Source organism: Podarcis tiliguerta, assembly GCF_965153285.1.
Source record: "Podarcis tiliguerta genome assembly, chromosome: 11".
Classification (NCBI taxonomy): Eukaryota; Metazoa; Chordata; class Lepidosauria; order Squamata; family Lacertidae; genus Podarcis; species Podarcis tiliguerta.
In genome coordinates this window covers 13,003,308-13,016,131 of record NC_139544.1, presented here as the reverse complement: position 1 = coordinate 13,016,131, position 12,824 = coordinate 13,003,308, and the positions used below count along the sequence as shown (strand labels likewise).

Sequence of the window (12,824 nt, the reverse complement as noted above, 5' to 3'; positions counted from 1 at the left end):
CTGTACTATCCTGACAGGAAGAGGCCAAACCTTTTACTGCTCACCTCTCACACTCTCCCCCCCCCTTTTTTTTTCCATGGAAGGGGCTTTTTCAAAAAGGGAAAGTTTGGGCAACTCATGTCAAAATGGTAATACAATAGGGTTTCCTAAACTTGCTGCTTTAGGACTACAATTCCCATCATCCCTCACTACTGGCCCTGCTAGATAGGGATGATGGTGAGTTGTAGTCCCAAATCAGCTGAAGAGGAACCACAGTTTGAGAAACCCTGCTGACTTGAACAAACCCCACTGATTAAGGTACCTGATGAAGCCCCCAAAGCCCTCCTTCTTTATGCCTGAAATTAGGAAGAATATCTTCCAGTCGGGGTGCCAATTTGAATAAAGTAGGGGGGCAGGTAAGCCCAGCCCCACACAATCAATCATATGATGCAGCATGCATACACCACTTGAATGCCCATCAACTTTGGGGGGACCAGCCCCCTGACCTATTTTTTTAATATTCTGTTGGGAGCTGCCCAGAGTGGCTGGGGCAACCCAGTCAGATGGGCAGCATACAAGTAATAACATTATTATTATTATTATTATTATTATTATTACCGATGGGAGCTTGGCTCCTACGCTTGGGGACGGATGTGGAGTCAGCAGCTATCCTGACAGGAAGAGAGGCTCACCTCCCACATCCCCATTTTATTTTATTTTTCTTAACTGACTACGGAAGGGGCTTTTTTTCTGGAAAAGGGGAGTTTGAGCGAGTCATACAAAAACTGTATTGCGTCAGTTGATGTGGGGAAAACAAACAAAACCACGACTGATTAAGCTACCTGAGGAATGCCCAAAGCCCTCCTTCTTTATGCCTGAGATTAGGAAGAATATCTTCCAGTCGGGGTGCCAACTTGAATAAAGGGGGGGGGGCAAGTAAGCCCAGCCCCACACAATCAATCCCATGATGCAGTGTGCACACACCGTTTGAATGGTAATGCCCATCAACTTTGCAGGGACTGGCCCCCTGACTTATTTTTTTAAATATTCTGTTGAGCCGCACCAGAGTGGCTGGGGCAACCCAGTCATATGGGCAGCATACAAGTAATAAATACTACTACTACTACTACTACTACTACTAATAATAATAATAATTAGAGCCGATGGGACCTTGGCTCCTACACTTCTAGTTTTGGGGAAGGATGTGGAGTCAGCACATAAGTAATAAAATTGTTGTTGTTGTTGTTGTGACGACTGGGGTAACCTAGTCAGATGGGCAGCATACAAGTACAGTGGTACCTCGAGTTACATACGCTTCAGGTTACATACCCTTCAGGTTACAGACTCCGAAATAGTACCTTGGGTTAAGAACTTTGCTTCAGGATGAGAACAGAAATCGTGCTCCGGTGGCGCGGCAGCAGAACGGACCTCCGGAACGAATTAAGTACTTAACCCAAAGTACCACTGTAATAAAATTGTTGTTGTTAGAGCCGATAGGACCTTGGCTCCTATTATTATTATTATTGCTGGAGCAACCCAGTCAGATGGGCAGCATACAAATAATAAAATTATTATTATTGGTGGTGACGGCGGTGTTATTATTATTGTTGTTGTTACTGGAGCCGATGGGACCTTGGTTCCTACATTTCCAGTTTGGGGAAAGGATGTGGAGTCAGCATACAAGTAATACAATTATTATTGTTGTGATGATGATGATGGTGGCGGCTGGGGCAACTCTGTCAGATGGGCAGCATACAAGTAATAAAACTGTTGTTGTTAGAGCCGATGGGACCTTGGCTCCTATTATTATTATTATTATTATTATTGCTGGAGCAACCCAGTCAGATGGGCAGCATACAAATAATAAAATTTTTATTATTGGGGGTGGTATTATTGTTGTTGTTGTTGTTGTTGTTACTGGAGCCGATGGGACCTTGGTTCCTACGCTTCCAGTTTGGGGGGAAGGATGTGGAGTCAGCAGCTATCCTGACAGGAACAGAGGCTCACCTTCCGCGGCCCCATTCCCGCCCCACCCCCACCCCCAAAAAGTGACCATGGAAGGGGGCTTTTCTTTGGAGGACTTTGGGCGGGTCTACCAAAACCGCACCGCGTCGGCTGACGTGGATAAAAACGAACAAACAACCCCGCGACCGATTAAGCTACCTGAGGAAGGCCCCGTAAACCCTGGCTAACTTAAGGTCGCCGTTTCCTGGCGGGAAGCCCTGAGGAGACGACGGTTAACAGAGCAGAGACGACGGAACGTTCCGACTTCGCGCGCTCGGGTGAGGAGGGAGGGAATCACGTGCCGCCACGAGGCGGCCACGTGGCGAGCGCGCTACCAATGGGAAGGCCGGAGAGGCCGCCGCCGCCGCTGCCCGGCGCGCGCTTGTAAACAAGGCAACATGGCGGCGACTGTGGCGGCGGCGGCGGCGGCGGCGACGCTCAGCCTCCTGCAGCGTCGCCGAGCGGGTCTGGCCGCGGTGGCGACCGCCGCTTCGTCTTCCTTCTCCTCCTCGCCGTCCGCTTCCTCCTCCTCGCCGTCGTCTTCTTCTTGCTCTCCCTCGCGGCCTCTGAGGGGTTTCGCGGCCTTGCCGCCCTCGGCCGCGAGAGGCTACAGTTCTGAGGCGAAAGCGGGCGGCGAGGAGGAGCTGCGGGTGCGCTACTTGGACGACGAGCACAAAGGTGACTATGACGGGGGGGGGGGAGAGGGGCTGGATCCTCGTCGGCACGTGTCAAGGAATCCTGACGCCCCGGGAAGGAAGGAAGCGTGTATTAACGTAACGCAGAGGCGCTTCTTTTCCCCTCGGGCTCCGTTGAGCTCTGCCCGTTCGCACGCTGCGGAAATTCCTCCTGACGCGCCAACCGGCTTGTCAAATTAGAGATGATGACGTGGGGCGGCTGGCCCTTTAAATGGGGGGGGGGGCAGGGGCAGCGACGTGCGTGCCGGTTCATCTCCACTGCTCATGCGCAGTTCAATTCCCCCAAATGAGTTCGAGTGGATCCTGAATTCTGTCGTTGTGTTCGAAGGGACTTGTTTCATTTCATTTCATTTTCACTTCTTAGTTATCTAGTTCCCACGTACACATAGACACGAGCCCCAGGGCAGGATGTAAGTTCAGGATGCTAGTTGCACCTTATTTGGAGTCACTATTAGGTAAAGGGACCCCGACCATTAGGTCCAGTCGTGACCGACTCTGGGGTTGCGGCGCTCATCTCGCTTTACTGGCCGAGGGAGCCGGTGTACAGATTCCGGGTCATGTGGCCAGCATGACTAAGCCGCTTCTATTGAACCAGAACAGCGCATGGAAAGCCGCTTACCTTCTCGCCGGAGTGGTACCTATTTATCTACTTGCACTTTTATGTGCTTTCAAACTGCTAGGTTGGCAGGAGCAGGGACCGAGGAATGGGAGCTCACCCCGTCGCGGAGATTCAAACCGCCAACCTTCTGATCGGCAAGTCCTAGGCTCTGTGGTTTAACCCACACCGATAGCATTAGATTCTCATTTGGACTGCTGCTAGATATAGACCAGGCTTCCTCAACCTCAGCCCTCCAGATGTTTTTGAGACTACAATTCCCATCATCCCTGACCACTGGTCCTGCTAGCTAGGGATCATGGGAGAAGTAGGCTAAAAACATCTGGAGGGCCGAGGTTGAGGAAGCCTGATCTAGACCACTGTTTCCCAAACCTGGGTCTCCAGCTGTTTTGGAATATAACTATCCCTAATTATCAGGATCAGGGATGATGGGAATTGTAGTCCAAAAAAATCAGCTGGAGACCCAGGTTTGGGAAACACTGTTTTAGGCAGTCCTGTCAACCTAGCAGTTCGAAAGCACACGAGTGCAAGTAGATTAATAAGTACTACTGCAATGGGAAGGTAAATGGTGTTTCCGTGTGCTCGGGTTTGCATCATGGTGTCCCATTGCGCCAGAAGCAGTTTTGTCATGCTGGCCACATGGCCCGGAAAGCTGTGGACAAACGTCAGTTCCCTCGGCCTGAAAGCGAGATGAGTGCCCATAGTTGCCTTTGACTGGACTAAACCATCCAGGGGTCCTTTACCTTTACCTTTTACCTAATTCTATAGAATACAGTGAGACACGGGTGGCGCTGTGGGTAAAACCACAGTGCCTAGGACTTGCCCATCGCAAGGTTGGCGGTTCGAATCCCCGCGGCGGGGTGAGCTCCCGTCTTTCAGTCCCAGCTCCTGCCCACCTAGCAGTTCGAAAGCACCCCTAAGTGCAAGTAGATAAATAGGTACCGCTTTATAGCGGGAAGGTAAACGACGTTTCCGAGTGCTGCGCTGGTGCTGGCTCGCCAGAGCAGCTTCGTCACGCTGGCCATGTGACCCGGAAGTGTCTTAAGTGAGATGGGCGCACAACCCTAGAGTCAGACACGACTGGCCCGTACTGGTGGGGTACCTTTGCCTTTACCTATAGAATACAGTAGTTCTGTATTTTGCACATGAAAGCTGTAATATGGCGCACACCTTGGGAGTAAGCAGCTTGAACTCAATGGGATTTAATTCTGAGTAAATATCAGTAGGCTTGTGATTCAAATTTTCAATTCAATACTGTATTAAAATCTGAAAGCGTAATCTGGCCACTTGTGGGACAACTCGTAATAAAGGGTGAGGAACTGCCATCACTTTTCCAAGCTAATGTGGGATGGATTGTTGAATGAGGATTTGGAAGATTGGAGTCAGCTCCCTCCCTAACTGCACTTGAAGTTCACTGGGTGGCTTTGAGCCAATCAGTATCACCCAGCTTAATCTACCTCACAGGGTTGCCAAGAGGATGCACAATTATGTGTGCTGGCTTGAGCACCTTGGACGACTGGAAGGAAATTAAAGTTAGTGAGAATCACAATTTCCTAGTGATGTTCTTTGAACATGCCACAGCCTGATTGTACTGTCTTCTGCCACTTCAGTACTTTTATTGCTGCAGTTACTGAGGCAGTTGAGGATTCTGAACTCAAGGCATGATTAAACATTCCTATACCTTTTGACTTTCTTAGAGACTTGACCATTCCTGGTGCATTTTTCTTCTGCTAGAAGTAGGTGGGAGGATTGGAACCAAAGTACATAATGTAGAAGAAAGTTTAAATTCGAATGCAAGTTGTGTCCAGCGGTATTAGCTACTGAGAGGAAAACATACATTGTAGGCACAGTATTGGTTGAATAGTTGTTTGATTCAGAAATGTGGGGGAGTTTTGATTCTGTTGTTTGGGACAGTGTTCTTCTGTATTCATATGGAATAAAAGGACTCAAGTACACAATGCATATATAGGAGTAAATCTATGTGACCCCATCAAACCCACCACATAAAATGCAGTGATGGAGTTTGTAGACTTTGTTCCTAGGAAAACCCCTAGGGTTAGTGAAATAGTGCCTATTACAATCTTCTGTAACTAAAAGTTCACATACTGGAATTTTATATGGATGAATAGTTTTTTATGCATTTTTGGATTCATAGCCCAGTAGCTTGGCTAACATGGACAAATGTATTGCATATGGTCAGTGCCTGTTGCTTTCTGTTGACTTAACATTATCAACTCTGTTATTAGTGTACACAGTAGCTTTGTTGTAGTGATAAATAATTAGTAGTAAACTTAATTTTCCAAACATAAACTATTGTTAGTGCTTAAGAAGAGTGTTTTCAAATATTTTAGTGCACTAATTTCCAAAATCATACTCATAGTAGACTATAAAATCAATGGGTTTTAGTGGATCTGATTTAATTCAAGCAATTACTAACATAGATCAACTAGAGAGATAATCATGTTTCATGCTAAATAACAGTTATTCACACTAAGTAGGCTGGCTTTTTGTCTGTAGATAACATAGGTACATTTTTTAAAATGTGGGATAAACCTTATGCACACTACTGATTTCAGTTATTTTTTTCTTTCTGTATATAGGAATTGTAGTACTTGGACTAAACAGAGCACATGCAAAAAATGCACTTAATAAAAACCTTGTAAAAATGGTAAGTGGATGAATATTTAGTCTTCTATGAACATGAAGTGTTGAAAATAAGTGTTGATAATTTGCACACTTTTTCTCTATAGATGTCAAAAGTTATGGAAGCTTTGAAAAGTGACAAAAAAGTACGGACGGTTATATTCCGAAGTGAAGTTCCTGGGGTGTTTTGTGCTGGTATGCAAATTTAATTTTATTATCCATTTGGAAATACATAATCAAAATCAGTAGAAATGACTGAGACTCCAAAATTTATTTTAGCAAATTCAGCCTTTTTGGATTTTTATTTAATTATATAACATCTGCTGTACTCCTTAGAGAAATAAAGTGCTATAATTTTCAGTGACACAGAAGGTCTTAGAAATTTTTTTGATGGGGATGTTTCTATATGTTTGTTGTATAGTCGAGTATGTTTGGCAGTGTGTTGAGAGCACATATTATTTGGTCTGCAATGATTCTAAGCTAAGTTAATCAGTTTCTCTATTGATTAATACTAAATAAACTACATTTTCAAGTTTGCTCCCATTGAGTATTACTTATGGTCAAAATTTACAGTTATTAAAGATCAATAGCATTGATAAATACAGAAAATTCATCACAGTACCTGACATCAAGCATTCAAAACCAGAATGCATGCATGCTCTTGAACACTATCTCGTGCTATTTTCAGTTTAGCTAGTTATAGGAGAGAATTTTCATAGTTGTTTATACTGATAAATCTGTTGCACTTTTCATATGAAAAGTATTGTGAACTGAACACATGATTGCATACTTTTATTACTTTATAAATACCATGTTCATTGTGTCGTTATGAAAGTGTGCTGAGAGTCTGTGTTCAGATATGTATTCTGTGTTGCTGCTGTGACATTGTATACTAGTAGCTCTTTGAAGCTAGAAGGCTTGGAGAAAGCCATGTGTCCAAATGGGTCGCTGATAAATGGCAGTGCTATGGTGGCTGTGTGGTTGGTTCATTTTGCAGAGTGCACTTTGTGTCAAACGGGTGCAGTTTGTGCAAGTGCTCATCTGGGGACATTTGTTACCTACTGGAGGTGAATGGCATCTGTTTGCTGTGGTGTTGCTGAATAAGTTTGAAAATGGACAGAAAGTCAACACTTCACCAGATCATGTAATAGCTGTAGGACTGTTGGACAAAATCATGTAGCATTGGGGTGGGGAGAAGAGAAGTGAATATCAGGTATTAAGACTCTATTTAATTTCATTTTCATCTGATTAAAACCCTTTCATTACATTGTATACTCAGTTTTAGGTCATAGGAGGGGGGCTAATTTGAGCTAATTAATTGAAGGCTAATTAGCCAGCACTGAAGTAATGATGATTGCTAAGATAAGAAATGGATTGAGTTTTGTTGCTTTGGTGAAAGGGGCATATGCAGTGGTTTTGCTACGGTACAAAAAGCTAGCTTATTTTAATTTTAAAATTGGTTTTTAAAAATGTTGCCTGCTGCAAGTTCCTGATGTAGATATGATGTATTATTGAAAAATGATAAAAGCCACTTTTTCTTCAAGTTCTGACACATGCCTTTCATTTTATTTTTATTTTTCACTTGTTAAACATGCTTTTTATGTTCTCTTGGCAGAAGAAAAGCATCACTAGATTTTTTGCCATCTTTGGTTTTTAATATATGTATTAGCTATTTCAGTACTGTGAGTGGGATGATTATATGAAACATTTGAGTCACACTTAATTATGCGTACACGTGCATTTGGTCTACAAAGCATAATGTTTTTCCCCATTATGCGGACAAGTGGTTTGTTTTTAGACTAGGTAAAAATACTTCAGTAGCTGGTGTTCATTTCAGTAAGCTTTTTCTAATTGTAAGTGCAGAAGCTTGTAACAGCTGTTAGGGAGTGCTCTTCCTGAGGGAAAACTTTAAAAAATAAATTTGAAACAAAATCTGTTTTGTTGCTTGGATAAATTCTGTAACTTTGACACATACCTCATTTATACTTTAGGATGGCCTTGTTCTTTACCATTTATATTTTAGATTTAAAAAATATGTTGCCCACAAATGTACCCCTCTCAATATCATAGTGCTTGGAACCCTGTGGTCAGAGGTTGTTTTTCAGGGTTATGTGGTATCTACATGAAGAGTTGCATCCACCTGGTACTAATCTTGGTTTATTTTTTGATGACTCATTCTCCTCTCCATGACACCCTGCGACAGCCCATGACTCACCCTTATAGAAACCAAAAGGAATCTTTTAGTCCAGGGTTGAGATTTTACAGCTTTCCTGATGTTAGACTATGACTCCGGCCATCCTGAGATTTAACATTTAGGCTGTAGAGAGTTGGGAGTTTGGTAGCCACTGCAGGGCCAAGACTACCCCTCTCTGTTTTAGCTCATCATACTTCCTCCTGACAGCTGCCTTCACAAAAGGCTTATGGCAATTGCAATAAAAGGGGTGTATGGGAATTACCTTCTAATTGTTGTACTTGCTGAGTCCAGTGTGGTATTGTTTTACATCCCTTGTCATTGTGTTACATATGGATAGATTTGTTTAGGCCTTCTCTAAATGATCAAGAGTGCATCTCTTTTTCTTAATCCAGCATTGACAGCTTTCCCGATCTCCTTGGTTGCAAACTTCATTGGTTTGATGCTAATCAGGATTAGTGTTAGTTCAGGTGCAAAACTGCATTATGATCACCTCCCAAAAGCGTAGGAAGGAGTGACTTGACTTGTGAGAGTTGCATGATTGGCAGAAGGAGATCTCAAGGTGTTTTCAATATCCTAGCCATGTTTTGGGGATTTGGGTTATTATGCCTGTACCAGGCCTTTGTGTGTCATATCTGTTCCTTTCTTTTATCTCTCTGTGCCTAATGTATGTTAAGTTCTCAGTAAATTATTTATATAAATATTTCCAAGCATAATATGCACTGTTTGATAAAAAGAGGTGAGTCAGGAGCCCCTGATCTTGTCAGGAGCTAATCATACACGTAGGTTTTCCGGCAAATGCTCAAGTTGCTTTTCCTGAAAGTATAAATGATGCCATTTATGGTTTATTTGAGCTGCTATAAAACCTGAATATGACTGTAACCAGACAATGTCCTTTGCAGGTGCTGACCTTAAAGAAAGAGCCAAAATGCACTCTAGTGAAGTAAGCTCTTTTGTCTCAAAAGCAAGGGCAACTATTAATGAAATGGGTAAGTGAAAATCTCATTGATCATAGACAACAGTATATTATTAATAGTTTGTTTCGAGTCTCAGGGTTTGAAGGTTTTATGCTATATGAAATGCTCTGCCAGATATTATGAAATCATAATATGAGAGTTAATGGTTTATGCACAAAGCTTTGAAGTCTTTCCTTTTAGGAATAACCCATACTCCCAAAACTCCTTCAAAATGTTTACCTTAATAAAACAACCACTAATGTATTATTAAATGCTAGCTTTTTTACTTTTAAATCCTATTTTATGAGTGTACAGTTCTAGAACAATAAGAAATGTATAAAACTAATTCAGTATTGAACCTTCCTGAAATAATAGCAATGGAGAATGCATTACTATTTGGATAAGTTCTAATATTGTCCAATACTGGGGAAATCATTGCTTCAGAATCTCTTGCACTTCTGTAATAAGGTATTTTTCTGAAATAAGACTTCCAGCTCTTTGGGGTAAGATGCTAAATAGAATGTCCACATTCACAGGTTGTGTTGTTAACATGTGCCCAATCACACGCACACACTTGCATGGATGTATGGATATGTCATCTCCAGAAGTGTTTTTCCTCAGATCTTGCACCCAGAGTTACAGTGTGTAATAGGGAGGTTCCTCTATATGCATGTAGCAGTGAGTACATTCAAAGTGAGTACAAATACAGATGAGAGCCACACACAAGATGGTGCCTGAAACACAGCTTATAAGATTAGTTAGGCAGAAAAGAAAGAAGGCAGATAAACACAGAGGTGGGCAAAACTACTGTTGTCATATAAGGAGAAAGGAAAGTGCTAAGAATCTGGCAGGAGATGAGGGAGATCTAGATGCTAAGGGGCAAATTTGAAATGTAAATGATTCTGGGTTTGGGCCACAGGGAGGTGTAGGACAGAAGGTTAAGAGAATAAACAAAGGATCCAGTTTATAATGTAATTTGGTACTTCACTTGAAGTAACAGCAATTGAGAATTAGGAGGTACATATGCAAAGTCGGTAGACATTCAGATGAGAGCTACATAGGCAAGTTGTGTCCTGCAAAACTACAGTTTAATTTCTAAATGCTGAAAAGGAGATGTGGCTTGAAAGGGAACACAAGGCCATGTCTTGTCATCAGGTATCTAACTAAAGCAGAGAAAATAACAGATACAGAGGACAAACAAGGGTATGAAATACAGTAGGTAGAAAAGGAAGGCTGACTGAGACAAAGGAATAGAATATAATCTGTGATACTCTGAGTTTCCCACCAAAAGATAATTAGGTCATAGTAGAAAAGTATAGGCAGGTTCCATTTTTAAAATTGAAGAGAGATCCTAGGACGGCATCCTAGGCTTTCTTCGGGAGTTTTGTGTGCAAACTCTGGATGTAGTCACAAAGCTTTACTAATTCTACTGACTGGCAATTATCTTACTGGAACAGACAATACTTTCTTGACAGTATTCTCACCATTCTGTGAGTCACTATTCTGTGACCATATAAAAGCGTATACTTATGGTTACTGTGTGTAGATATATTTGCATATTTCTGGAGTTCTTACAGCCCCATAAGGAACAAAGGTAAATTCACCTCCTGTTTGATAGCTAGTTCACTGTTCACTTCCTCTGTTCTGCTGCATAAGTACTTGCTTTGCAGTTGCTTACAAAGCAAGGCTTAGGAGATGAGGTGTTCAGGAGTGTATTTAAAATGACAGCAAACCAGAAAACCTTGGTAACAGTATACATTCTTTTAAACTGCTTTTAAATTGTGTTTTTTAATTATTATTTTTTAAAAATAGTTTTTGTGTGTTTTGGGGAGGGTTCTTTGGCTGTTTCTGTTTATTTTTGATTATGTATTTTGTGTTTTTATATTGTAATTTTATCTTGTGAACATCCCTGAGAACTGCAGCTGTAGGGTGGTATATAATTTTTAATAATAATAATAATAATAATAATAATAATACTTTATGCCTTAAACTGTACTAAAAATTATACTAACAAGCTTGGGTTTTTATGAAGGATTGTTAGTCACTAGTACTCTAAATTGTACCACTCCTGTTGGAGCGATATTTCAAATGTTGCAGTAAGATGTTGTCTTTTTACGATGTATTTTCTCCAGCAGAGTTGGTTCTTGTTCATGCATCACTTCTCTAGATTGTGTATTTGTTATTTAATCTCTATTAAAAGTAAGCTGTTAGATTTTGTATGTCTTTAAAAAAAAAAATGAGTCTGCATCCACTATTCTACTGTTCATAAATGATGGAAGTTACTGGGTGAGTTTGGATGACCATGTCTGCTTAATAACTGGAGATAGGAGCGAGGCTTTTGGCTGTAAACTCCTTTGCTTGATAGAGGAGCAAGCAAGCAATAAACTATAGTTTCCTATTTTGCAACAAACCAGAATATTAAGCCAACATCAAACTATCATTTACTATTCTTCATCTGAAGCTGTTAACATTGTTTTCTAATTCAGACAAAATGGAAAACTCCAGAAAACATCTTGGCTTGTTCTACTCACTTGTGTGAAAGGAGAATGGGCCGTGTGTATAGCAAGAAGGCTAATTTATACCTAGGCTTGTTAAGTCAATATATGATTGTCAGAATGCAGCCTTTGAATACTTAAGATCCAAGCATTTTCCAACAATCAATATCTTACAATTGTTTGCTGTGTTGTGTTTTCCCTGCATTGCTACTTGATTTTATTTCTTGTTAAAGTACTGGTGTTTTGCTAAACATCACTTTGATATAAAAATAAGCATTTTGTACTGAGCTGGAAACTATAGATCCTGGACACTGAGACTGGGAGAAAACATCAAAGCCTGCTATTTTTGGTATTGCTTTTTACGCTAAAATTAGAGATGCGTTCTTTGCCGCACAGGAACACCAAGACTAATTGTCCACTTTCATTTTCTGCATTGAGATTTCCATTACTGATGCAGCTCTGCACTTAATGTTAAAACTACTTGGTAAAACGGAACATTAATAGATCATTCTGTTTACAAAATACAGTGAGGAAACATTGCTTATTTGAACCTCTGGAGAAATAATTCTTCAGATCAGTCCTGCAGTTAGTATAAATAAGTCAAAACACCACCCATGATCAACTCTGATGTGGGTTTTAAAGGAAAATTATTGACACCTTAAAATATTAGGGATGTTAAAAATGATGAAAAATAAAGGGGGTGGCGGAGAACTAGGCATTGTAAGTGCAGGGACACAGGACAGCAATTCAAGCGGGCCAAAGCAACACAGATTAAAATGCTAGAAGCCGCCAAGGCATGTGCTTGGTCTTAGAGAATGGCATTAATGTAGTGGGTTTAATGGAAAACTGGTGAAATGGAGAAAACCTGTGGGGCACAGTTATCTCTTGATATAAACTCTATAGGAAGGACAGAGAAGGATGTACTTGAGATTACCGTATATACTTAAGTATAAGCTGACCCAAATATAAGCCGAGGCACCCAAGTTTAGCACAAAAAACTGGGAAAACTTATGGACTCGAGTATAAGCCGGTTCACCACACCAAAAAACCTGGTGGTGGCAGCAGCAGTGGAGGAAGAACAAGGGGCCCAAAAGGGCTGCTTTTGGGCTGCTGGTCCCTCCGCCGCCAACTCTGCCACTCACAAGAGTGCAGCGCGTCTCCCAATTGCAGCTCCTGTGCCTGCTGCCCTTGCAAGAGGCAGGTGGCGGCGACGGGGCTAGCGGCGAGAAAGGGCTCCTTTTGGGC

At 41.8% G+C, this 12,824-nt stretch overlaps 1 protein-coding gene and 2 long non-coding RNA genes across 6 annotated transcripts in view; 2 read left to right on the top strand and 1 right to left on the bottom strand.

The window, feature by feature from the left end:
• LOC310660076 overlaps positions 1 to 2,281 on the bottom strand; it is a 36,615-nt gene extending 34,334 nt beyond the window's left edge. Inside the window, exon 1 of one of the 3 annotated variants that reach the window (XR_014503129.1) lies at positions 2,143 to 2,281. This is a non-coding gene — a long non-coding RNA (uncharacterized lncRNA). The other 2 variants (XR_014503130.1, XR_014503131.1) reach the window with 2 other exon arrangements.
• Positions 2,282 to 2,312: 31 nt separating this feature from the next.
• AUH (AU RNA binding methylglutaconyl-CoA hydratase) overlaps positions 2,313 to 12,824 on the top strand; it is a 33,499-nt gene continuing 22,987 nt past the window's right edge. The window contains exons 1-4 of one of the 2 annotated variants that reach the window (XM_083404276.1): positions 2,313 to 2,661; positions 5,895 to 5,962; positions 6,045 to 6,132; positions 9,031 to 9,117. In XM_083404276.1, the coding sequence (XP_083260402.1) occupies positions 2,382 to 2,661; positions 5,895 to 5,962; positions 6,045 to 6,132; positions 9,031 to 9,117 (523 nt within the window). In that variant the 5' untranslated portion in view covers positions 2,313 to 2,381. The remainder of the gene's footprint in view (positions 2,662 to 5,894; positions 5,963 to 6,044; positions 6,133 to 9,030; positions 9,118 to 12,824) is intronic. The other variant, XM_083404277.1, reaches the window with a different exon arrangement.
• On the top strand, positions 9,124 to 9,879 carry LOC310660169. The gene is made up of 2 exons (XR_014503267.1): positions 9,124 to 9,781; positions 9,812 to 9,879. It is a non-coding gene; the product is annotated as an uncharacterized lncRNA (long non-coding RNA).